At 34.8% G+C, this 26,103-nt stretch overlaps 1 protein-coding gene across 3 annotated transcripts in view; it reads right to left on the minus strand.

Moving 5' to 3' along the window:
* LOC107454359 (proteasomal ATPase-associated factor 1) overlaps window positions 1-26,103 on the minus strand; it is a 64,265-nt gene that overhangs the window by 21,176 nt on the left and 16,986 nt on the right. Inside the window, exons 1-4 of one of the 3 annotated variants that reach the window (XM_087163910.1) lie at window positions 22,128-22,333; window positions 2,468-2,508; window positions 676-779; window positions 26-115 (exon numbers count right to left, since the gene is read on the minus strand). In XM_087163910.1, coding sequence (XP_087020036.1) covers window positions 26-115; window positions 676-779; window positions 2,468-2,508; window positions 22,128-22,168 — 276 coding nt within the window. In that variant the 5' untranslated portion in view covers window positions 22,169-22,333. Of the gene's footprint in view, window positions 1-25; window positions 116-675; window positions 780-2,467; window positions 2,509-6,589; window positions 6,847-22,127; window positions 22,334-26,103 lie in introns of those variants that run through there. The other 2 variants (XM_087163909.1, XM_087163908.1) reach the window with 2 other exon arrangements.

The raw sequence follows: 26,103 nt of genomic DNA on the forward strand, positions 1-26,103 counted from the left end.
AAACTTAAATGTAAAAATAGCTTACACTTTTTTTATGTATTCTTGAAAAGGCTTTAGTTGGAGCAAAGAATTCACATTTAGTATTTGGATCATCATGTAATATAACTATTGATTTCTGGAAAATGTGAAAAAATTAGTAATATGCAAAACATTAATTGATTTTAAAAATGATACTCATTCTCTAAATGATGCAGTTTATAAATTAGCATAAATTCTTAGTTAAATGTTATCGCATTTAATATTTAGAGCTATTTGGAATAAAACAATTTAAATACATAAAAAATTAGGATGCAATTATTTGGAATCATATATTTTACATGGTTGAATATTTATGCTTTTCACAATATATAATTCATTTGTCTACAATTGTTTTTAAGCAAATTTAATCTTCTGATGAAAAATTATATTAATGCGATAACATAACAAATGCATAATATATATAATATAATAAATACAATATAATAATAATAAGATAAATATATGTTTAAGAACTAATCCAGATAGCTATCTTATTACTCAGTGCATTAGTCCTGGCTGTCCAAAAAAAAAATTTATTTACTTTTAAAAAAAGAAATCTAGTTAAAGAAACATTTAAAAAATAATAGCTATGGACAGTTTTAAACAGACTAAACTTTTATTAAAAAATTTACAAAGGACAAAACAAAAACATTTTACCAGAGAAATATTTTCAACTTTAAATCCATCAGATGCTTCTAGTGTAATTTCATTGTTCAAAGACTTAGAGGATATCAATTTCCCATGTTTGCTCCTGGCACTACCTAAAAATTATAAGTATAATACACTACTTTATATCACACCCCATATTAATAAAATATACCATTTCTCATTAAAGTGAGAGTCCCTTAAATTTATTGCATTAGCCACTGCAATCCCCAGACCGCAATCTGATTAGGTATGAGGAAATATTCTGATATTTAGATCTATAATGATCCAATATTGGAAAGTTCTATTTCAAATACTACGAGTGGTTTATCGACATCTTGTACCAATAAAAATCACTTAACACTGCGTCCCTGTGGCAGAATTTTTTGAGGCTTTCTGCAACAAACCTCTCTAGCACTAATATTTTTCTGCAAGATACATTTAATAATAACTAATATACATGTTATTAATTCAAAGTTACAGAAACATATTTACAAAGAAAATTCTATTTAGATGTAATAAAATTGTACATATTTTTTTTAAAATGAATATGTAATATTTTTTAAATTCTAATATAGGCTATATTCTCATATTTTTTGAGAGAAAAAACACACTAATTATTTCTTTTTTCGCATTTCGTAAATCATCATCACATAAAAAAAATTATAATTAATCTTCCCCTCTGATACATGAAAAAGGTATCTCTTGAGTATAATTGTGCAGGCAAAAAAATCTTTCAAACATTTCTGTAGAAAAAATTTTTTTTGCTACACTATTCTTTATTTTTCATTCTTCTCAAATAAGAAACGAAAAATTGAGAACATTTCTTTCCCCTCCGATGCGCGAAAAAGGCATCTTTTAAATATAATTTTAGAGAAAAAAATTTAGAAAATTTTTGCAGAAAAGAAAACCAAAATTTTTTACTTTCCAAAGGGAAATTCTTTCTGCTAGAACTGTGTAACGTTCAGCGACAATTTCGACGTTCTTCTGCCATGCGGCACCGTGATAAAGGTGAGGGATTTCGAAATAAACTATTGAGAAGATTGCCTCGACCTGATAATGACTAACACTCAGAAAAATGATATTTGAATTCTTTCAAACAGCATAAACTCTATCCAACAAATGGCCAGTTGGGCAATGCGTGAGGGACAAGATCAGAACTAATATTATTAAAATGAGTGAAACGCCTATTTTTACCCCATCGAATCCATTTGTAGAGGATTCCGTCACATAGTAGTATCAGGGCTAATGAGATTGCATATTCCCTAGTCAAAGAAGGTGCATGTGATTCCACGATGTCCTCTAATCCTCTAACTTTCACAAAGCTTTTCTCCAAAACACGATACCAACGACACCTGGCTTGTTCCTCCTGTATATCACTGATACAGAAGTTACTGCATGGGAGGCTCTTTAAGCCCTGATTGCAACAGATTAAGACAGACCATCTCATCCGTGGCCACACTAGAACTATAAGGTATTGCAAAAGGACTGAGTTAAGTGCTTTGAGACACGCGTAAATGCTTTCACACACAAGTGTCATTCTTAACTGCTTAGAACTCTCGTTTCAAGACCTTATGGATCAACCTTTGATTGTCCTTGATTTTCTTAGGATAAACTTCATTATGGACTTGATTTATCTTTACTGATCGCTTGGGATAAGAAACAAAACTTTTGAAAAGTTGGTCATAATAAAACTACCAAGTACATCAGTAATAGAACCAGTATTAAAGTCCCCACAATAAATTCTAAATGGATAGAAATATGAATTTAAAAAAATTTAAAAAAATATTTTAAATAAACATACCATATTCTTTACATGATACCCATGCAGTGCCATCTTTTTCCCTAAAAGATAAATAAGCCATATTTAACATAATAAATGAAAAAATTTCGAATTTTAAACCAATTTAATTTTTTGTATACTATAAAAATAAATTACACATTAATTTTAAACCTAGAACATTAACTAGAAATAAGTAATACACTTCTTTTTTAACAATTCAACAGAACCTTAATTCATTAAAAACAATTATATATACTTTAATCAGAAAATTGTGGTTCAAGAAATAATTCAATTTCTTAAAAAACACTTTTTTAGATTTGTGATGAAAACATATATTATATTATATATCACATTATTATATCAGCAAAAGTAGTGCTTTTTAATATATTTTATTAATATAACATAAGCAAAATATATCAATACAATAATGTGAGGAGCATCAGAAAAAGATAAACTGATTCAAAAACAAAACAGTCTCAAGCAAAATTCACTAAAAATTCAAGAAAAATAGAAAATGGAATACAAAAAGGAACATATTACACCACTACCCTCAATTTACACTTAATTTTATATTTTGTACAGTTTTCTTTTTCTCACATTACTGTATTGATACATTTTGCTTTGGCTATATCAATATAATATAAGAAAGCACTATTTTTGTGGATACAATCGTGTAAGCTAATGGCAAGATTATATCTTTTAGTTGTTTCTCTATTTTTTAATTTTTTTTGCAAAAATAATTTATTTTTTTTACATTTATTATTTTTCCTTTCTTGTTTTCTTTGTAATTTTATCTTTCATATATATATGCATATATATGATAGGGATAACATTAAAACTAAATATAAACAAAAAGCTATAAAGCACAGATATTATCATTATGTTACTGAGAAAGATTAAATGAATCTTGAGACATATAACAACCTTGAAAGTACAATATTTTCTTGGTTTTTTTAAAAAAAAGATGGCTAGGACACTACTTCTAAAATTGGTCGATAAACTAAATATTCAATGAAAGTATCCACATAAGTAAAAAAGTTCCAACCATGTAATGTAAATGAATAGCGAGGCACTTGACCAGTTACAGTAAATTTCATCACGGATTAGTAAATTTCGTTAGAAATTAGAACAGCTATAAAAATTACAGATATCCTCACTAGAAATTATAATTAATAATCTTAATAAAACAACTCTCTGTTCCAATATATAAAACATATTATATTCAATATTGACAACCATTTAAATGAATATCATGTCATTATATGCCAGAGTTAATTTTCTAGTCCATATGCTATTTCATTTTCTTAAATTTTTAAAAAAAAATTATTTAATTTAAAGTTTATGCCCTGTTAACTGATGCTATTCAAATAACTAATATAAATAGATATTTAAAATTGCAAAGTAATATTGATATTTTATAAATAAAACTTTTTGAAGTTAAACAACTTGAAAACTATTTGACCAATTTCGTTCATATTTTTTCACTTAAAATGTTAAAATTCATATACCTTAAAATAGATTTTTTTCGACTATTATTAAATATAATGAAATCGTTATTTTACATAAAATTATCTACAGATGAATGAATTTTATAATTGCATCTAAAAAAAATTTTATTAATTTGAATAGTGAAATACACAAATGAGAAAATTTACATTAATTTATCCAAATTTTTTTTCTGCTGTCCAAACAAGACTATTTTTCAAATTGCAGCCCCCTCCCCCATATTTTGAGGGTCAAAACTCCTAACCCATCGGGGGGAAATAAGACATTCATATGGAGAAAATACATTTTTGTGTCTGATTTTGAAATTTAAAAGCTTATCTACACATATAATACAGCATATTTAAAGTTAGGCGCTCAAGCCATTAAAATAAGAATCCTTTTTCTCTACATACTGTACAGTTACCGATGCTCATAAATGGTTCTGAAATGAATGATGACAAGAAATGGGTCACATACAGCAACACTGGCCGAAAACGATCGTTGTCAAAGCGCAGTGAAGCAGCTGAAATGGTTGTCCAACGGTCAGGAAAATTTTGCTGAGCATTTGGGGGGACTGGAAAGGAATCTATTATGAGTTGCTTCAATATGGTCAGATGCTAAATTTGGATCAAAACAACAGGACCAATTGCAGCTACAGATTGATCAGAAACAGCCAGGATTGGAAACAGGAGAAGTGTTGTGTTCCATCAAACAAAACCAGGACACACATACCAATAGTACCTCGCCAGAAACACCGGGAAGTAGGTTGGGAAGTTTTGATGCATCCACCATATAGTCAGAACCTAGCACCAAGCAATTACTGTTTCTCTTGCCTTGCAAAACTTCTTTAATGATCAGAAATTGGTATCAAGATAAGATTGTGAAAATAAAATACTAGAGTTTTTTGCCAATATGGATCAAAACCACCATGAAAGAGGCAATGTGAAGCTACCTATAAAATGGCAACAAATTATAGCACGAAACAGGGAAAATTTGAGCAAAATTTGTAATTCAAAACATGATAAACTAAGACTAGAAGTTCACATAAAAATAATTTATTTCTTTTTCCCTAACCTAATATGCACAAACGGCGCTTGCAAAAAACATTTTAACATTGTGGAAAAAATTTTAGTATTACTCATTACAAACATAGCCAAGTATAAGGTAAAACAATGCAACTCACTAATTAGTTTCATATCATCAAAAAACTGCTAAATTGAAAAAAAATATGTGTTGGTAGGAGTACTAATGAATATAGGATTTTATAAAAATTAGAACACTTTCAAAAAACTCATTATTTCTCAAACAAATTTAGTCAGAATTAAATGGTGAGAAATGGGTTAAAACTACAAGAGTCAATAAATTGCATGAATAAAGTTTGTTAATTAAAATTTTAATTTTGAAGGAAGTTTCTAATTTTTTCTATCTCTGTGACAGACTAAATTTTTTATCAAAACAAGAAGAAAAAAATTAGAAAAGTGAAATCCAATTTATTATTAAGAAAATTTTTTATTTATGCTTAAAATAATTCATGTAATACAAAGAGATTTCCACAACAGCATTATATATGCTATGAAGCTGTTACAGGACAGTTAAATAAAGGATAATCTATCTTGATAGATAATATAAAGATATGTCTTGTGAAAAATGGGACCATATAAAACAACAGTAAATACTTAACAAAATTTATGGTGGGGATATTTCTGTATTATGATCTATCTTGCCAGCTACAATCGCCAAACTTGGATTTTAAACTTAAAAAAACATGTAAAGGTTTATGGCATGCGCTATACCCTTTGAATCGGTGGGGAGATTTCCATACTGTGATCTGCGGCAGAATAATCGGCAAGTCTTGACAACTTCCGGGCAGCGGCTTGTAAGAAACTTTAAAAAATATCACAAAAAGGGACCAAGTTAAAAGGTATAACTCGTAACTACAAACATCTACATGTTTTCTCTTTTTAAATTGCAAGTTTAAAATCTATTTGGCACCTTGGCGATTGTAGTTGGCTTGACAGATCACGATACGGAAATAATCCTCGAATTGGTCCTTTCTGTAATGTTTAGTTATTTTGCGGGCCACCAATCGGATGTCACCAAGTCTTAGCAATTATTTCTGCTGTTTCAGATACGGAAATCTTACCATTATAATAATTTAATTAATACAGAGTAATTCTCAGATACACAATAAGATCCATTTACACTATAATAAACCGTATTTCAGAAGTGTATTGTTTATTTCTCTTGTGAGTTCTAATTCTTCGTGTTTTAGCGAACACATTATCTCACTCTCTTGCCCAAGGAATTCTTCCAGTTTTTTAAATGTCATTGTTTTAGCAGCTTGAAATAATAACCTACTGTTTTCAAATGGATTATTTTTATACGCTATATAAAGCATTTCGCAGTACGATATAATACTCCGTTGTTCTTCAAGTTGTCGTGACAGCAAGGCGAATTCTTTTGATATAAAAATATCCATGTCTTTCTCTTGCACTACATGCTCCTTAGCATCGTTTGCATTCATGTTTAGGTCAAATTCAATTCTCAAACTACTAGTAATGTAATATAGTAAACATTTGCCCTGCTACATATGATTAGAACACTTTTTAAAAAAATAGTATCATACCACAGGGCTTCTAATATACTATAATATAATACCTTAAAGCTTCATCCCAGTCACATTGCAGAGATAATAAAGATTTTTTAATAACAGTCGGAGTAACAGAAGAATCCATAATGAATTGTTTACATAAAAATATCTAGATGTCTTTACATAAAAATATCTAGTCTTTGATGCCGACTTTTCTTTACATTCGAGGAGTTTTCAGTATTGATTGATTGATTATTAAGAAACGTCTGTGGTTGCTTACTTCAGTTAAGCACAAGATTCAGCAGATAGTATTCATTCACTAGGTAGCGCTGCAAGCTCCTTACCACTTATATTTCCGGGCTGTATGTCAACCTTTACAACTACAGAATGTGGAGAGTGATTTTGAGCGAGCTGATTGGATTTCACGGTAACACCTTCTGTGACGTATGGCTGTTTTATTCCGCTATACTTGTTCTAATAAGGATAGAGCGATTTTGTTATAAAACTGTTTTTTCCAACTTGAAATGTCAGTTTTTTCGCCTGAGTAACTTCTTTTTTGATTTATAAATATAGGTCCCGCAGGGGACTGATTGTTAAAACACGGTTCCCAGCTGAAGTCAAGTATCACTGGCTACTGTCAGTGTGTGGATGGGTGACCACTTGGATCAGTCTGCGTAGGGACCTAAGGTGTGCGGTATTGGTCCTCTTTAAACTGTTCTACCGTAAAATGCTCGACTTCGCGTGCAGGTCGTCGGGCTCTGTAGAGGATCAAAAATTGTGATGGCATGTCTTCGGATCATCCTCAGGGGTGTTTCCCAGACAGTTGCCAATAGCCCATCGTGCAGCTCTAGTGCAACGTGAATTAACTACAATAAATAAAATAGGAATTTTGTCCAACATTACCCTTAGAAGCAATGCTCGAAGTTTAGATAGGTAGGTACTTTATTTACTGTTATAAATCGAGCATGCTATCAGCGAGCCTCACGCTATTTTTGTTTATCATGTAGAGTTGCACTTTCGTAATCTGGCAACTTCTATTTCTTGTATATTCTGAGTTTATTTTTTCTAATCGTTCTTTTCCTTTTTGTTTCTAAGTTCTTATTAAATACTAATTTAAAATAGCTGTCACCTTTATTTTGCTAATATTTACAACAGGTTATGGGCTATTAGCAACGTTTTACTGCGTGGATAGTTGTTCTTGACGACGTGTATGAACTTTTGTATGCCAAATCGTGAGTAGTACTTCGTTTTTCATTAACGTTAGTGGCGAAGTGATTGCTCATTTTTGTGGATTAACAGTTTGGCGATGGATGGAAAGAACTTTATACAGTGCACGAAGTTGGAAGGTTCGTCCAACTGGACTGACTGGAAATTAGAAATCAACTCTTTATTCGTCTTAAATGATTGTGTTGGAATTCTGGATGGCTCAGTTGTAGAACCGTCGGTACCTGTGAAAGACGCCAGTGCCGAAGCGGTCAACGAATACAACAAAGCGCTCGTATCCTACACAAAGACGAATGCAAAAGCCGCAATAATTATTCGATCAAATGTATCGGCGGATATTTTAAATTTAATTCGCATGCATGGTAACTCTGCACAGGAAATATGGAAGGAGTTGCTGAACAACTTCGACAAAGTGTCGAGTGTAAAATTGGATACTCTCCTTCAACAATTTTTCACTTTCAAAATAGAAAAGGATGAAGACGTAATGAAGTCTCTCGCACGTTTGCGTACGTTATGGGTCGAGTTGCAACGGGAACAGGAGGCGAGCGGCGAAGGAAAGTTGCCTCAAAATCTGCTTATGCCGCGCATATTATCGATTCTTCCGGATGACGAATACAGGGAGTTCAAGTCACAGTGGGACTCGATACCAAAAGCCGAAAAGTCATCCGAGAGACTGATGGAACAAATAAAGATGCGCCTTCAAAGGCAAAGTGTATGCATGAAAGAAGATGCTACAACAGCTTTTGTAACAAGCGGTGCAAGGCACAGTGCCAACGGAGAGAAGAAATGGAGGAAGGGGACAAGGTCCCAGATGGCGAGAAAATCTCAACCTCCAACAGCTACAGGTATGAAACTTAGTAAGGCCAATGATGGTGTGAAAAGCTTTCGTGGCAACTGTTTTCGGTGCAATAAGCCAGGGCACATGGGAAAATTTTGTCCTGATTTTCCAGACAAGCCAAAGATGCCAGGTAATAAAACCGAAACTTTTCTTACTACTCATTGTAGTGCATTTATTTGCCAAAATGACAGTAGCCGAAATGTGTGGCTCAAAGACGATGGAGCTACAGCACACATCACAAATTCAGCCGAATATTTCAAGACGTATCGTCATTTTGACAAGCCAGTAGAAATCGTAGTTGGTAACAAACAGACAATACCAGCGTATGGCTGCGGAGAAATTGACATGTGCGCAACTGTTGGAACCCTGCAAAAGTCTATTGAGCTCAGTGATGTATTGTATGCACCAGATATCAGCAAAAATTTACTATCAGCTTCAAAGGCGATGAAACGAGGAATCTCAAACTTCGGAGATTCGGATGACATGGTTTGTCGTTTCTTTCGTAAAGAAAACCCGGAAAATATACTTTTAGAAGCTCCATGTTCATCAAGCGGACTTTTTGAATTACGTGCAAAACCGGTCAAGCCAGAAGGAGGTTCTGCTGCTTCAGCTTACCTAGTCGATGATGACGTAACAACACCTTACCAAGATACAACAATGGTGACAACGACAAAGTTGCCATTATCAGTTTGGCACAGAAGATTCGGACATCAGGGAGTACAATATGTGAAACAGTACTTGCGCCAAAATGGTGTAGACTTCATCGATGATGAACTCTTTTGTGAACCTTGCAGGTATGGTAAACAGTGCCGACGGACTTTCAAATCAAAACGATTTAAAACGAAGGAGTCAGGTGAGATCATACATGCAGATTTACTCGAATCGCCAGTTTTATCAAGAGGAGGAAAGAAGTACATGCTAGTGATCAAAGATGATTATTCCAAATTTCGAATTGTGGAATTTCTGAGACATAAAGATGAAGCTGTAGATAAGATTAAATCGTTTCTTGCTCGGGCTAATAAAGACGGCATAAATGTGAAAGAACTGGTTACAGACGGCGGTCGTGAGTTCGAAAATGCTAAGATGGCTAAACTGACTGATGATGAAGGCATCAAGTTAAGAATCACTATGCCGTACTCGCCAGAACAAAATGGTGCAGTTGAGAGAGAAAACCGCACAATAATGGACTCAGTTCGTACTATGCTCAAAGATACAGGCCTACCGCAGTTTTTATGGGCAGAAGCAGCATCGACGGCTGTCTACATTCTTAATCGAACTGGACCAAGTAAAATCACAGGGAAATCTCCATTCGAAGTATGGTTCGGACGCAAGCCGAAAATCGACAAGTTTCGAATTTTTGGATCAACTGCTTTTGTACATGTACCGGATACCAATAGAAGTAAACTGGACGACAAGGCTGTTAAGGGATATTTGGTTGGATATTGTGATTATGATGGCTATCGTGTTTTCATACCATCAAAGAATGACACAATCAAGAGTGCCAATGTGGTGTTCAACGAGCAGCAGATAGGTCCCACTTCCTTGTCTTCAGAAACGACTTCTAGTGCCAGTACTAGTACATCAACTGGTATGCAGTTTGAAATTTCAGGCAGTTCCGACGGTACTGACTTGCAGGAGGGTGAAAATCTTCGCAATGTAGAAGATGAACTATCACAGATGACGACGCATGGATTGCGTGACCGATCAACTATACGCCGCCCACCCAGATTTAACGACTATGAAGTCTACAGCAGCATCCTGAATTTGACAGAACCCCAATCACATGAAGAAGCTATGAAGTCTTCGATGCATGTCAACTGGAAACGAGTCATGGACGAAGAGATGGCTTCGCAAAACAAGCACGGTACGTGGAAACTTGTTGAACCACCTGAAGGAAGAAAGATTCTTGCAAATCGCTGGGTTTACAAAGTGAAGACTAACCCAGACGGCTCTATCGAAAGATTTAAGGCTCGATTAGTCGCGAAAGGATATACGCAGACGAAAGATATCGACTACGGGGAGACTTTTAGTCCAGTGTGTCGCTACGACACTATTCGAGCTCTAATTGCAACAGCAGCTAAGGAGAAATTAAAATTATTTCAAATTGACGTGGAGACAGCTTTCCTTTATGGTGATTTGACTGAGGATATATACATGTATCAACCCGAAGGATATGATGATGGAAGCGGACGTATATGCAAGATGCTCCGACCTTTGTACGGTCTTAAACAAGCTGGACGATGTTGGAATACCAGGTTTACGGACGTGCTAAAGAAGCATGGTATGACCCAAAGCAAATCTGACCACTGCCTCTTCACTCGTAAAGATTCGGGACACAAGATGCTGATGGCGATTTACGTCGATGATGGTATTGTTGCTGTACAAGACGAAGCATCATTCCTCACCTTTATGAACGAACTCAAGCAACATTTTAACCTTAGAGTGACAACGTTAAATTGTTTTCTTGGTCTACAAGTTGAACAGTTGAAGGACGGTTCAATCTTTTTGCACCAAGAAGCATTCACTAAAAAGATGCTAGAGCGTTTTGGGGATGCTACCAAAACATCACGCATTCCGGTGAAAAAGGCAAATCTGAAAGTTGAATATGAACTTCCGAATGCTGATGGGATGATAAAGATCAAGGAGGCAAATCCTCTTAGCAGTCACATTCCATACAGATCAGCAGTAGGTAGCTTACTTTATTTAGCGATGGGAACCCGACCTGACATTGCTTATGCAGTAAGTTTAGTATCTCGTAAATTGGACAATCCCACAGAAACTGATTGGGAAATTGTGCAGACTACATTCAGGTACCTTCGTACTACCGTTGCACATGGCATTGTATATAGCAGTACAGATGATAGAAACCTTATGTTGTTTAGTGATGCAGATAACAACAGTTGTGCTGAAACTCGAAGATCTCGCACAGGTGTGATATCTTTCTATGGTGGAGGTGCAATTACTTGGAGAAGTAAATTGCAGGAGGCTATATCTAATTCAACAACAGAAGCAGAGTTTATGGCAGCAGCGGATGCGACAAAAGATCTGATATGGTTAAAGCGCCTGTTTGCCGAGATAGCCAACGACGTCTCATTACCAATCCTCCAGATTGATAATCAAAGTACCATCAAGTACATCAAAAATCCGATGTTTCACGCTCGCACTAAGCACATCGATCAAAGATACAAGTTTGTTCAAGATGAGTTTGCTAAAGGACATTTTGAACTAGGCTACGCCAGAAGTGATGAGCAACGAGCAGACATTCTGACGAAGGCACTTCCAGCACCTCAGTTTCATGCTCAAAAGACATTACTTGGTGTGAGAGCAGTTCTTTGAGTGACAATATTGACTACTGACTGTTTTCATGCTCGAAGGAGGCTGTTATAAATCGAGCATGCTATCAGCGAGCCTCACGCTATTTTTGTTTATCATGTAGAGTTGCACTTTCGTAATCTGGCAACTTCTATTTCTTGTATATTCTGAGTTTATTTTTTCTAATCGTTCTTTTCCTTTTTGTTTCTAAGTTCTTATTAAATACTAATTTAAAATAGCTGTCACCTTTATTTTGCTAATATTTACAACATTTACATCCCACTAGAGCTGCACAATGGGCCCATTAGCAATAATCTGGGAAACATCTCTGAGGATGATGCGTTGTTATGTATTATTTCAGTACATATTAAATAAATGAGCAGGATCTAGCATCTCGCAAACACATTTAATAACAACTTAGCGAGATACACAAACACAAACTGAAACTAAACATAAATGTAAACTGAAACTAAAACTTAACAGTTGATACACAGTTACAGTTAATCTGGCTGATGCCACATCTCCCCCCTTTAAAGATTTAGTCTATTGGGAGCTTTCACAATTCTTCCAGAGCGAGTCACAACAGTTTTTGAAGATACATCCTTCTTCTGAGTTAACACTGTAGGATCTGGATCCGTTATTTCTGATAAGCTCCTTCTGTTATCTCTTTCTGAAAGAGCTTCCTCTAAATCATCGTTTAGCGGTGGAATCTGTAGTTTAGATCCTGGAATCAAATGTTTCCTATTCCGTCGAAGCACTTGTTTGCCTTCTTTAACAAAGTATGACCTTGGTGATTCAGCTTTTCTCTACACAGTTCCAACAGCCTTCCTATCAGTTATCCATATCTTGTCACCCGGATGTATTGGTTTCAATTCATGAGCATTGTGCCTCCGATCATAATCCTTTTTCTGTCTTTCTATTCTTTTCTCTTCTTTTTCTTCCAGTATCTCCTTCTCTATTAGCTTTGGTTGAAGTAGTGAAATTGCTAAAGGTAAGGTTGATTGTAGTCGACGCCCCATCAACAATTCAGCAGGACTGTAGCCGTTCTTTAAAGGTGTCGTCCGATAACTCAATAAAGCCAAGTAAGGATCTTTAGACTTTTTGAATCTTAATTTAATTATCTTCACTGCTGCTTCAACAAAACCGTTGCTTTGAGGATATCTTGGACTTGAAGTAATGTGCTTAAAACCGTATACTTTTGCAAAGTTTTGAAACTCTGCTGTTCTAGTAACTTCAAACTGTGGTCCATTATCTGATCTTACAACATTTGGAATTCCATGTCTGGCAAAAATTGATTTGCAGTGTAAAATTACTTCTTTTGATGTTAAACTATCCAGTTTTGCCACTTCTGGATAACGTGAGTAAAAATCTGTAACTAATAAATACCATTCTGCATGGAGTTTAAATAAGTCCATAGCTACAATTTCCCATGGTCTCTGAGGAAAACTAGTTGGTTTCAAAGGTTCAGAACAGTTTTTAGCTTCCTGTATACATGAAGGACAGTCCCGAACTAATTCCTCTATTTGTTTACTGGTGCCAGGCCAGTATACTGCTGAATTCGCTAAAGCTCGACATTTATTAATTCCCATATGCCCTTCATGGATTTTGCCCAATATTTCTTGTCGTAGCCTATTTGGCACGATTATTCGGTTTCCTCTCATTAACAAGCCATTCTGTATGGAGATTTCATATCTTAGAGGCCAAAAGGGTAAACAGGATGGTACTATCTGGTTTTTCTCCGGCCAACCTTGAGAAGCGTAATTGATCAACATATTGCATGCTGAGTCAGTCTCTTGTTCTAGTTTTATCTGGGAAAGTCTCTCTGAAGACATCGGAACAGATTCTAAAACTTGATTGATAAAAGCTTCAACTTCCTCTTCCAATTCCAGATCTGGAGTTTCTTGTTGATGTGGTGCTCTAGATAGTGCATCTGCTACGCAAAGATTTTTCCCAGGAGTGTGGAAAACATCAAAAGAATATCTCACGAGCCTCATTTTGAGACGTTGTAGGCGAGGTGTTAAATCATCCAAAGATTTTCTAGTAAGTATTGGGACAAGAGGTTTATGATCTGTCTCCAAAAGAAACTTGGTACCCATTAGATAATTGGAAAATTTTTCGCATGCCCATGTAAGTGAAAGGGCTTCTTTTTCTATCTGAGCATAACGTTGTTCAGTAGGAGTTAGAGTTCTGGATGCATAAGCTACCACCTTGATTGTAGAATCATGCTTCTGACACAGTGTGGCTCCTAATCCATAAGAAGAAGCATCGGCTGTAACAATTGATTGTTTGTTTGGGTCATAGATGGTAAGTATAGGTTCAGATAACAACATGTCTTTTAACTTTTTTAGTGCGGTTTCCTGAGGAGAGTTCCAAACAAATTTATTCTTTGTGGATAACATAGAAATCAAAGGTGCCATAATATCTGAAAATCGTGGAATAAATCTTGCTAAATAATTTGCCATTCCAAGTAGCTGTTTCATTTCAGTTTTGTTTGTTTGGCTTCTGAAATTTTGTATGGCTTTTACTTTGTCCTGATCTGGGTGTATTCCTGAGTCATCAATGACATGACCAAGATATTTTATAGATTTAACTGAGAAACAGCATTTTTGTTTATTAAGAGTGATTCCTGTTTCTTTCAGACGGATTAAAGTATATGTTAGACGTTCATCATGCTCTTTTTGATTTGAACCCCAGACGAGTATATCATCCATGTGACATATAATACCAGGAAGACCTTCTAAAGCTTGTGACATTCTACGTTGAAAATGTTCTGGAGCAGATGATATTCCGAATGGTAGACGTAAGAAACGAAATCTGCCAAAGGGTGTAATGAATGTTGTGAGATATGAAGATTCTTCATCAAGAGGAATTTGCCAAAACCCAGAGTTTGCATCTAATTTCGAAAAGATTTTCGCCCCAGCCAAAAGTGATAAATTGTATTCTGTTGTTGGCAATGGGTGCCATTCTCTTTTGATGCTTCTATTGAGTGTCTGAACATATTCGCACACTTCCATCTTTTTTTCGTACTACCACTGCAGGAGAACACCAATCAGTAGGTTTTTCTACCTTCTGAATAACATTTAATTCTTGCATTCTCTGTATTTCTAGTTTAGTTTTCTCCAGAAGCGGTATTGGAATTCGACGTGGAGAAGTTAGAGCGTATGGTTTAACATCACTACTAAGTTCAACATGGTAACTTCCTTTCAGTAAGCCAAGTCCTTGAAATAATGAAGGAAATTCATGAAAAGGATTAAAACTTGTAATGTTGAGCACAGACTGAGATTGGATATTGGGACCAAGTCCAAAAGATTTTATGGCAGGTTTTCCTAATAAACATGTTTGGAGTCCTTCTATAACATAAATTTCTTCTAAGCACTTTTTTCCATTATATTCAACATTTTCAAGCAGTTTTCCCATTAACTTCAAGGGTGTTTTATCGGGGCCAAAAATCACTTTATCTGCACTTTTTAGTTCTGCATGTTTGAGTACTGTGGAGGCAATACTGCTTGGAATAACAGAATAGTCTGCACCACTATCAATTTTAAATTGGATGCATTTTCCTAGTATTTTAACAGGAACAACCCACTCATCTGTGTTTTGTGTACTTCCCACTAGTCCTACAAAACCAGCATCACAAAGTTCATTGACTCTTTTAATAGTAGATAAACAAACATTATCCCAATGTCCTCTTTTCTTGCATTTTCTGCAATTTGAGTCCTTTGCTGGGCAGTTTCTTTTTTCATGTGGCTGTTTACCGCACCATTTGCAATTTTTTCGCTGATAATTAGTCTTCAAATCTTGATATTTACTTTTCGAATCATGAAAATTACTTTTGTCTGCATTAGTTGTTTTATTATATTTCTTCTTTTGACTAATAGCATTAACTGTAGAATTTTCAACTAGTAGTGATTGTTGTTTCTTAACTGATTCCGAAAGACGTACTTTGTCCATTGCAGTTTGCAGGGTAAGTTCAGAATCAAGTTGTAATTTTTCGCTTAAAGTTTGATCTTTAATACCAACAACTATACGGTCACGAAGCAATTCGTCATGTAAATTACCATATTCACACTTGTCAGCAAGAGCATATAAAGCAGTAATAAAATCATTGACAGACTCACCTTCTTTTTGAATTCGCCGATTGAACTGAGCTCGTTCGAATATTATGTTTCGTTTAACAACAAAGTGAGTGTCGAAACTATTCAAAACCTCTTGGAATTTCTTTTTATCCTCTTCCGATATACTGAGCGAAAGAAATATGTCCTCGGCTTTATCGCCCATGACGTATATGAGAGCATCCACTTGTTCCTCTTCTGTTTTTGTTATTAGTCCAGAAGCAGTTCGGAAACGTAGAAATCTTTGCTTCCATTTAGGCCATTCCGAGGGAATCGAAAAAGGAAATGATTCTGGCTGCGTTATATGATATGCAGGAGCTGATGTCATGATGTAATTTCAGAATATCGAAGGAGAGTCAAAACTTACTGCGTTAATTTGTTTTTCTTTTACCGCTGCCACCATGCGTTGTTATGTATTATTTCAGTACATATTAAATAAATGAGCAGGATCTAGCATCTCGCAAACACATTTAATAACAACTTAGCGAGATACACAAACACAAACTGAAACTAAACATAAATGTAAACTGAAACTAAAACTTAACAGTTGATACACAGTTACAGTTAATCTGGCTGATGCCACAGATGATCCGAAGACATGACATCACAATTTTGATCCTCTGCAGAGGGGATGGCTCCCCTGTTTTAGTAGCCCAACGACCCGAAATCGAGAACTTTAAGGTAGAACAGTTTAACGAAGACCTATACCCTGCACCCACAGTTCCTACGCAAACTGATCGAAGTGATCACCCATCCGCTAACTGACCGCAGCCAGTGATGCTTGACATCGTTGTTCTACTGCGTGTCTTTACGATCAGTTTACTGCAGGACGCTCGAAGTTTAGAAGATTACAAAGAAACATAGAATTTGTGGAAATGACTAATGCAAAATGGAATTCCATAACTTCGAAACCTCACGAACAAAGATTTTTTTTGTTGGTAAGTAACTATATTAGATATTTAAAGCAAAATTTTGTATTTAATTTTTAGTTGAAATGCTTTGTTCGTTATATTTCTAATTATCCCTTGCATAAATTCTTAATAAAGCTAATATCATTCTAATTTATTGAATAACATTGAAATCGGAGTTTAATCGCCTTGCTCAATTCTCATAGATCAGTGTTTCCCAAAGTGGTCCATATGGACCCCCAGGGGTCCGTGGTACCATTCAGGGGGTCAGTGAAAAATAAAAACTGATTTAGGGGTCCCAGAACAACGTTAGGGGGTCTGCGTGAGGTTTAATATAAAATAATAAAATTGTGATTGGTTTTTATTATTATGGAATTAAGATAAATAAAATAGTAGCAGTTTTTACGTCCTAAAGTAAACTATAAATAAAGGTGGGTGCTCATAATTAATAACAGTGGTTTGTTACAAATTAAACAGTTGATTTACAAATTTTCTTATATCTTTTGTTCCTTTTTTAAAAGATAACAGTATGAATGAGTCGAAGAAAAAACGCCGAAAATACAGTGTTTGAAGTATGAATACGTTTTGAAGTATGTCTTAATTTCTTCACCAGGAAATAGTTTTACCTATGTGTCTTCTATGTAATAAAACTATAACAAGTGATTCAATGAAACATTCCAAGCTTAACGAGCAATTTATAAAAATCCATAGTGACAAAAAAGATAAGGATTTAACTATTTTTCAAACAGTCAAAGAAAAATGTCTGAAAACACCGTCACTGCAACAACTTATAGGGACAACATCTAAGCAAGGTGACGATGGATTGCATGTTTCTTATAGTTTCGCATGTTTCTATATATTACATGATTCCAAAGTCCGGAAAGCCTCACACTATTAACACTAGATTGCCTAAGGAAGTCATTTTGACTGCTTTTCAATTTCAATTTGAAAAACAATTATGTATATAATGACACAGCTTTTTAGAATTTTGTGACTTCTTGTACAACATATAGAAGCGTTAATCATTCTAATTGGCACACCCTCCCTCATTTCCGGTAAAAAAATTTGTGTTATACCTATATTGCCTAAAAGCAGCCATTTTGACTACTTGGGAAAGGCGGGATAGCCTGGTTTATAGGGCACTGGGCACAAGTCCAAGGGGTCGTGGGTTCGATCTTCGCCGGCCGAAGACTTCCCGTGTTGTAAATGGTGACTGATTATTGCCCACGCGCCTCGTTCCCCTTGTACGCGCTTCAACGTAATAACCGTGAGCTGCACACGTGTCGACTTATGATAGGCCTGCTTTATGCAGTGATAGTCGTTCTGACACGTTGTTCAGTTGATTTCTTTTGCGCTCTAAATTCATGAAAGAAATGTCGAATAGAAGAGAATTATTGGAAAAGCTAAAGAACATAGGTGAAGAGTGTTCCGATATAGAATCAGATACAACAAATTGGGAACTATCATCTGAAGATGAATCTGATTACATTCAAAGTGAGACATCTGATGTTGAAGATAGCGATGAGGAGGCGATCACCAACGATGAAAATGAAAGTATCATCAATGTGTCCAGGAAAAGGTGTAGGGTGCTAAGTAGTTCAGACTCTGATGAAGAAACTGATAACACCTTTCAAGAGACCGAAACAGCTGCCGATGGTACTGTGTGGTTAAAATTTGACGAAGGTGGAATTCCTGGAAGGTAACCATCTACTTGTGTTTTCAAGGGTGGGAAAGGTCCAACAGGCTACACAAAAAGAAACATTATGGCAGATAATCTTGTCAGTGCATTCTCGTTGATAATAGATAACTATATTATCGAACATATAAAAAACTGCACAGAAGAAGAAGGTCGCCGAATTTTGGGGAACGATTGGACAACAACATTACCGGAAATCCGTGCATTTATTGGGATTTTATATGCTCGCGGAGCCTACGAGGCAAAAAATTTAAAACTGAGTTATTTATGGTCAGCAAAGTGGGGTCCCGAATTTTTTAGAAGAACTATGACCAGAGATAAGTTCAAGCAAATCCTACGATTTATTCGTTTTGACAAAAAAAACCGAAAGAAGTAAACGTTTCCAAACAAATAAATTTGCCTTGGTTTCGGAAATATGGGACAAATTCATTGAAAATAGTCAATCTTGCTATCAACCAGGGCAAAATATAACAGTTGACGAGCAATTATTTCCGACAAAAGCCAGGTGCAAGTTTATACAGTGTATGCCTAATAAACCCAACAAATTTGGCATCAAATTCTGGCTTGCATCAGATGTTAGTAGCAAGTACGTTTTGAATGGTTTTCCTTACTTGGGGAAAGATGAACAACGACCGTCGTCAATGCTTCTCAGTGAACACGTTGTTCTGAAACTTGTCGAGCCATATACAAGCTGCGGAAGGAATATCACGACCGATAACTTTTTCACTAGCATGTCACTCGCGACTAAATTATTGGCCAAAAAAACAACACTGGTTGGAACTATTAGAGGAAATAAAAGAGAACTACACAAAGCAGCCAAACAAACGAAGGATAGCATGCCTCGTTTTTCCACTCTCCTATATAAATCACAAAATTGTGTCCTTACAATATATAAAAGCAAACCGAATAAGAGAGTAGCTGTTCTAAGTTCCAGGCATAAATTTGTGAAAATTGATAAAAGTAATAAAAAAATGTTACCGGACTCTGTTAAATTTTATAACAAAACAAAATTTGGAGTTGATATGGCGGATCAAATGGCCAGAAAATATACAGTAAAATCTATTTCTCATAGATGGCCCCTCCAAATATTTTTCAATATTTTAGATTTGGCTGCTATAAATGCTTGGATCCTTTACAAAGAAGCGACAGGAATACAAATGCAACGAAAACACTTCTTGTTTCAATTAGCAGAACAACTTTCCACCGATTACAGAGCTGCAAGGCAGAAAAATCCATCAGAACATGAAGATCCACAAAGATCAACTGCAACATCATCAAATACAACATATTCTAACAAACGCAAAATTTGTCAAGTACGACTTTGCCACAAAAACAAAACGGGAAAAATATACTTGAGGGTGCCCCTTGGCGAAATTGGCGACTTATGTTTGGCGCCATACTTTTTTGCCCGGAACGCCGTGGTAACCAACAAACAGGACATTTATATCTATTACTAATTAAACCTTCATTCATACACCAGTCAGTCACTGTTTTTCTTTCATTGTTATTAAAATCGCACAGAAACTTAAGATTTATTTTATTGACAGTATTCATTTTCAGTACCAGAAGCAAAAATAACCTTACCAGCCAGTATCCAAAGTAGAACTAACGGATCTCTGAAATTACATTTAAAAATTCATTTAAAAACAACGCTAACTTCTAAACTAATCAGAATCACGATTAAAATCTAAACCTATCAGAATCACGATTGGTTTTCAACATCGGCCAGCTTGGCGATCAATCCCAATCACAACTTGGCGGGGGCACCCTCAAGTATAGTCTACCCAACAAAACAAATAATATATGTGAAAAATGTCAAAAGTATGTTTGCGGAAGATGTACATACACATAAGAAGATTTCCACTTTCATTTACTTAAAATGTTCAAATAATGAATAAATTATTTTTTTCCGAGTGAAGTAAGTTTCTTTTTTTTTTTTTTGTTAATACCTATTAATAGCTTGTTGTATGACTGTAAATAATATTGAAAATTAATTTTAAGCAAATTTCTTTACATAATAGTTATTCTTTCACAATGCAGTCATTTTGACTGCTTTCGGGCAATATAGGTGTACACTAAGTTTCCGTCTTTCTAGTGTTAAAGAACTTATTTTTCTAGCTGTAAGTGAGGTAATACTCACCGGGTTGCACAAACCAGCTTTTGACATTGTAAAAAGAATTCCACGGAGTAATTTATACAAAGAAGGATTGACAAAATATCTCAGTGCGTAGAAAATTTTTTATGCAAGTACTTAAAAATATCTGAATTTTCTATACATCTTGACGAGTCCACTTATCTAGGAAACAAAGTTTTTACTTTCAGCTTATGTAAGATTTGTAAGAGAATAAAAATTTTACCAAGAATTGTCATTTGATAAATGTTTGGAAAGCGATACGAAAAGTGAAACGCTATTGACTAAATTAAAAGCTGTACCCTTGACTAATATCATTTCTGTAGCTACTGACGGTGCTCCGGCAATGGTAGGAAGATACCGAGGTTTTCTGGCCAACTTAAATCAAGCTGAAGCTAATGTATTTTCAGTACATTTGCCAAACTTAACGAAACTAATTTGAAACTACAAGATGACCAATTAAATTTAATCAAAACTAATTTCAATAAATAGCTCTTCAGCAAAATGTTTTTTTTTTAATTTGCAATTTTTATACCCTACATATATGTAGTTTTTCACTTGGGGGTCCGAGGGGAAGTTTTGACTATAAAAAGGGGTCCATGGATCAAAAGAGTTTGGGAATCACTGTTATAGATGGTTGACTGTAAATGATAATGATTGAGGGAAAATAATAACAAGTTTCCTAAAAGAGGAAGAAATTTAGAAACCTTTGGGTGCATTATTCCGCTTATGTTATGCTTAGGAAGCAATGTGTGAAGTTCAATTCTCTCAGGATCACAAAAAACTAGATAGTTTGAATGGTAATGAATTAGCCGGAAAATTTTGGAGGCTACTATCAACCGGAGTTTTTATGTGGTTGATTATAAAACCAACATGACGGAACAGAAATAGATATTGGAATAAAATCATGACGTATAATTTTGTGTGGCATCAGAAATTTTTTTTCAAAATAAGCATTTGGTCTCTTAAGACATCATGAAGGAAAATTGTTTGACAACAGAAATAAAAAAAATCTTTAAATAAAAAGGTCGGATAGTGCAGATGACTTTCTAAGAAAATGTAGATAATAAAGGTAGAAAATCGTCCGCCATTAAGAGAAGGAAGAGAAATGTGAGCCCGAAAGGCTCAGCCACCTCTGACAGGATCTAGGAATCAACAGTCTGAAAAAATTACACCTCGAAGGGATGAGATCTGAAACCCGACCATTCATTACGCACCACAACTAGTTAAGATTTGAGATCCCCGTGGAAATAATAAACAAAACAAAACAACAACAAAATTTAAGAGGGGAAAATGTACGGTGCTTCTATTTACGTCTTACTAGAAACATAACTGAGTCTTATTAGAAATCGTCTTACTGACGTCTTACTAGAAACATAACTTACTTGGGAAACATAACTGAGGATGATCTGGAGACAACATACATACGTTACATCCAATTTAACAGAGAAGACACAATCATACACCATCCATACGCAGATCGTAATTTTGTCCTGAACCAGAACACGATCAATCTCCAATCCAGTTTTCCCAGAAGCATTGATCTGTTAAGGGAACTACTTTATGACCCCGACAGATTTAAAGAGACCCTGTCACCATTTTGTTCACGGGGAGTTTTCGACGTTCGAGAATCAAACCATTGACCTCACGGACATGGATCCATCGCTCTACCAACCAAGCTATCCCGGCTACTAAGAGGGCGAAAGAGAAAGAAAAGCATTCGCTTGAGTGAATCATCCACTTGCGGGAAAGAATCATTTTTCGATTGAAAAAAAGAAACTAAATTTTTCTCTTCATGAAAACGGCGTTGTTCAAAAATAGTAGTTACTCAAAGTGAAGACGTGAAAACAATCAAACAGATAAATTGAGGGGAAAATTTAGTAAAAATCTACGAGGAAAAATCTCGTAAAAGGAAATGAAAACCTAAAAGGAAAAATTAAATACTCGAAAATAATAATAATAACAAAATTTACCCAAAATAAAATATAGTAAACCAAAAATAAATAATTGTTACTAATCACTGTGACAACGGGTGATACCACTTTTTTTCTTTTTGGACAAAGAAACCGTCCCAATAAAAGGGCGTTAGGCACAAAGGTGTTAAGATTTCTTGGTTCTTGAAAAGATCTTTTTGTTTCATGATTGTCTAGGGAAATCTTGGCTTTTGAAATTTCCTTCACTTTTTTTAAGGAGGGGGGGGGGTCTCGCATCCAGAGAAATTTGCACTGAGGAATTGATGGCAGATACAACACTTTGCACCGTGGTCTCTACTTTTCATGCACTGGAAGGAGTAGCACTTTACGCAGCGCGGAGAAACAGAGCAATTACGTTGAGAATAACCTAAGTCTCGACCTCTGAAGCACTGTAGCAACTCGTGATCGGTTCGTGATTTTCCTCTCTGTGTAATGCAAATGCGGGTTAATACCATCAAAAAGTCCTTCACGAAGGCTAGTTTTTCCCAATGCGAAGTTCCCTTGTCTTCTTTGTTGGGTTCAAAATTAAAAGGCTACGGAATTGAACATTGATAGTGGTTAACACAGAATTGGGTCGGCTGTTCAACTCTGGTTATAAAATAAAAAATAAACTCAATAGATCGTTATATTTCATTTTTGGTTTCTAAATATAAGCATGGAATTACACAATTTATTCTATATGTAGAAAAAAAATTCATTATAGAAAAGAAACGTTAATATAGAAAAAAAACTCATATATTGAAAAAGCGCATTTGTAGAAGAAAAAAAAAATGTCAGTCAATGTCATGAATAAAATGAATAATTAAGTATTAAAAGTTTCCCTTTCGATAGTTAATAGGTGCGTGAAGCGGAAATAATATTTAAAATGCAGTCATACAACTTGACATAAGCTGTTTTTATAATTGGTTAAGAATATTAATTAAAATCTATCAAGTGTTTCCTTTAAAGTGCCTCTTGTCGAACAATTTTATATGCCATTTTTTCCCTACTAATTTATACACACACAGAAAAAAAAACATTTGTTACAATTTTAAGTCAGTCAAAAATCCTTACGTCTCTATAAATTTAATTAAAAGCCTTCCTCAGGAGTTGTTTTTTTCCCCTTTTATATTTTCTAAACAAAATTAATCTCTATTTGTGTTATACTGCTTTACTATTTTACTTATTTTCGTCCCGCAGTGGACTGATCGTTAAGACACGGTTCCCAGCAGATCACCAAAGTCAAGCATCACTGGCTACGGTCAGTGTGCGGGTGGGTGACCACTTGGATCAGTCTGCGTAGGGACCGAGGGTGTGCGGTATTGGTCCTCGTTAAACTGTGTTACCGTAAAGTGCTCGACTTCGCGCGCAGGTCGTCGAGCTACCGAAGCGGGGGTGCCATTCCCTCCGCAGAGGATCAAAATTGTGATGGCATGTCTTCGGATCATCCTCCGGGATGTTTCCCAGACCGTTGCCAATAGCCCATTGTGCAGCTCTAGTGCGACGCAAATTAACAACAACAACAACTACTTATTTTCCCTTTTTTTTCTTTTGATTCATAATAGAAGCGGGGGAAAAATCAACATGCCTTCACTTCCCAAAACTTCTGAATGTCGAGTAGCGTTGTGTTTTAATTAATACCTAAAGTGCATTTTTTAACACTGAAATTCAATTATATTTTCATCCTTAACTTATAATTTCTACTGTCCTTTTCCGACAAATTTGATGTTCAACTCAAAGGCGGAGTTAGAGAAGGCTCATCTAATCCACAAAAACATCAGAAGGGACTAAGCTCGTGTCACAAAATTCGAAATGCAGAATAAAATATGTTTCTCTGAATAAAATCACAGAATTAAATGTTTTTCTCTTTTAAATAACGCCTGGTTCATTTTCTATTTTCCGGACCTATCACTTCTATAATTTTTTCTAGGCGATTCACTGAAAAATTAATAAGAATTTGCAATAGTTTTTATTTAATGTAGGTTATTTTTATTTATTTCTATCAAAATGATTATATATTGAATAATAAATTCGCTTAGAAAGGACCCTTTATATTCAAAAAACAGGAAATATTAAGCGTAATAAAAATATTCTTATTGTAATGGAAACTACAATAGTAACATACAAATTATGGCATTTTTAACCAAATTGAAAGAAAATTTATAAAACGCAATTTAAAAAAACACCATTTAAAGTTTGCAGAAGCTCATTCAGTGTACAGTGCGCACATTAAAAAACGGACCATCATGAATAACTTCCGATCTAATAATTGGAAATTCGTGTTCTAGAACTCAATCTTAATGGTTCAAGGGGTGACCTCAAATATACTTATCAAATAGTGCAGACGATATTTTAAGCAACGAAATCAGACACAAAAATGTACTTTCTCTGAATAAACATACCTTTCGTTCGATGAATTAAGATTTTTGACCCACAAAATATAGGGGTAGCCGCAATCTGGGAAATATGTCTCAATAGTTTGGTCAGGAGAGCTGTCCAAAGTGTGGACCCCTGAATGTTAATTTTACTTTTTGCGTATTTTGCCATATCTCGAGAAATTACAAAGTGAATTGAAAAATTTTTGCAACCAGTTACAAAATGCGTTTATCAAAAGAAAATTCCCTGCAAAAATGCCTTCTAATAAATATTTATCATTTTTTATTATTTTATTCAGTATTAGTCGAAATTTTTTTGAATTGTAAGGTATAAAATTTTTTACGTCACCTTGAATGTAATTTTACATGGCAAAATACAAAATGTCAGTAAAATCGATCGAATAGTTACTGAGAAATCGAATTTTAAACATCTGTCTTTTTTGAAATTCATTTTCTAAAATGTTGTATTTTGCTAAATGTTGAATTTTTTCGTGTTAAACTATATTCTTTAAAATTATGCAAAAAAAACTATTCAATTTTTTTTCGGCCATTTTAAAATGAAATAATAAAAGACAATAAATATTTATTAAAAGCTATTTTTTTAATGGAATTATCTTTGGATAAACGAATTTTACAACTGCGTGCAAAAAATTTTCGATTTGTTCAAAAAGCTCTCGAGATATAGCGAAATACGTAAAAAGTAAAATTAGCATCAAAGGGTCCAAACTTTAGAACGCTCTCCTGACCAAACTATTAGGACCATATTTCCCAGATTGCGGCTACCCCCTGTACTTTAGGGTCAGAAATCTGAATCCACTGAAAAAAAGATACGTTTATTCAGAGAATGTACGTTTTTTTGTCTGATTTCGTAACGAAATAGCATATTAATTAGCATATTTAAGGTCACCCCGTCAAGCCATTAAGAATGAGTTGGAATGGTTAAGAATGAGAACGTGAAAATCCGATTATTAGATCAAAAGTTATTCAGGATGATCAGTTTTTTATTTGGCGCACTGTATATCTTATAATTCATT

The sequence above is a fragment of the Parasteatoda tepidariorum genome, chromosome 5 (assembly GCF_982258835.1).
Source record: "Parasteatoda tepidariorum strain Cologne lab strain chromosome 5, Ptep-v5.0, whole genome shotgun sequence".
NCBI classification, from domain to species: Eukaryota; Metazoa; Arthropoda; class Arachnida; order Araneae; family Theridiidae; genus Parasteatoda; species Parasteatoda tepidariorum.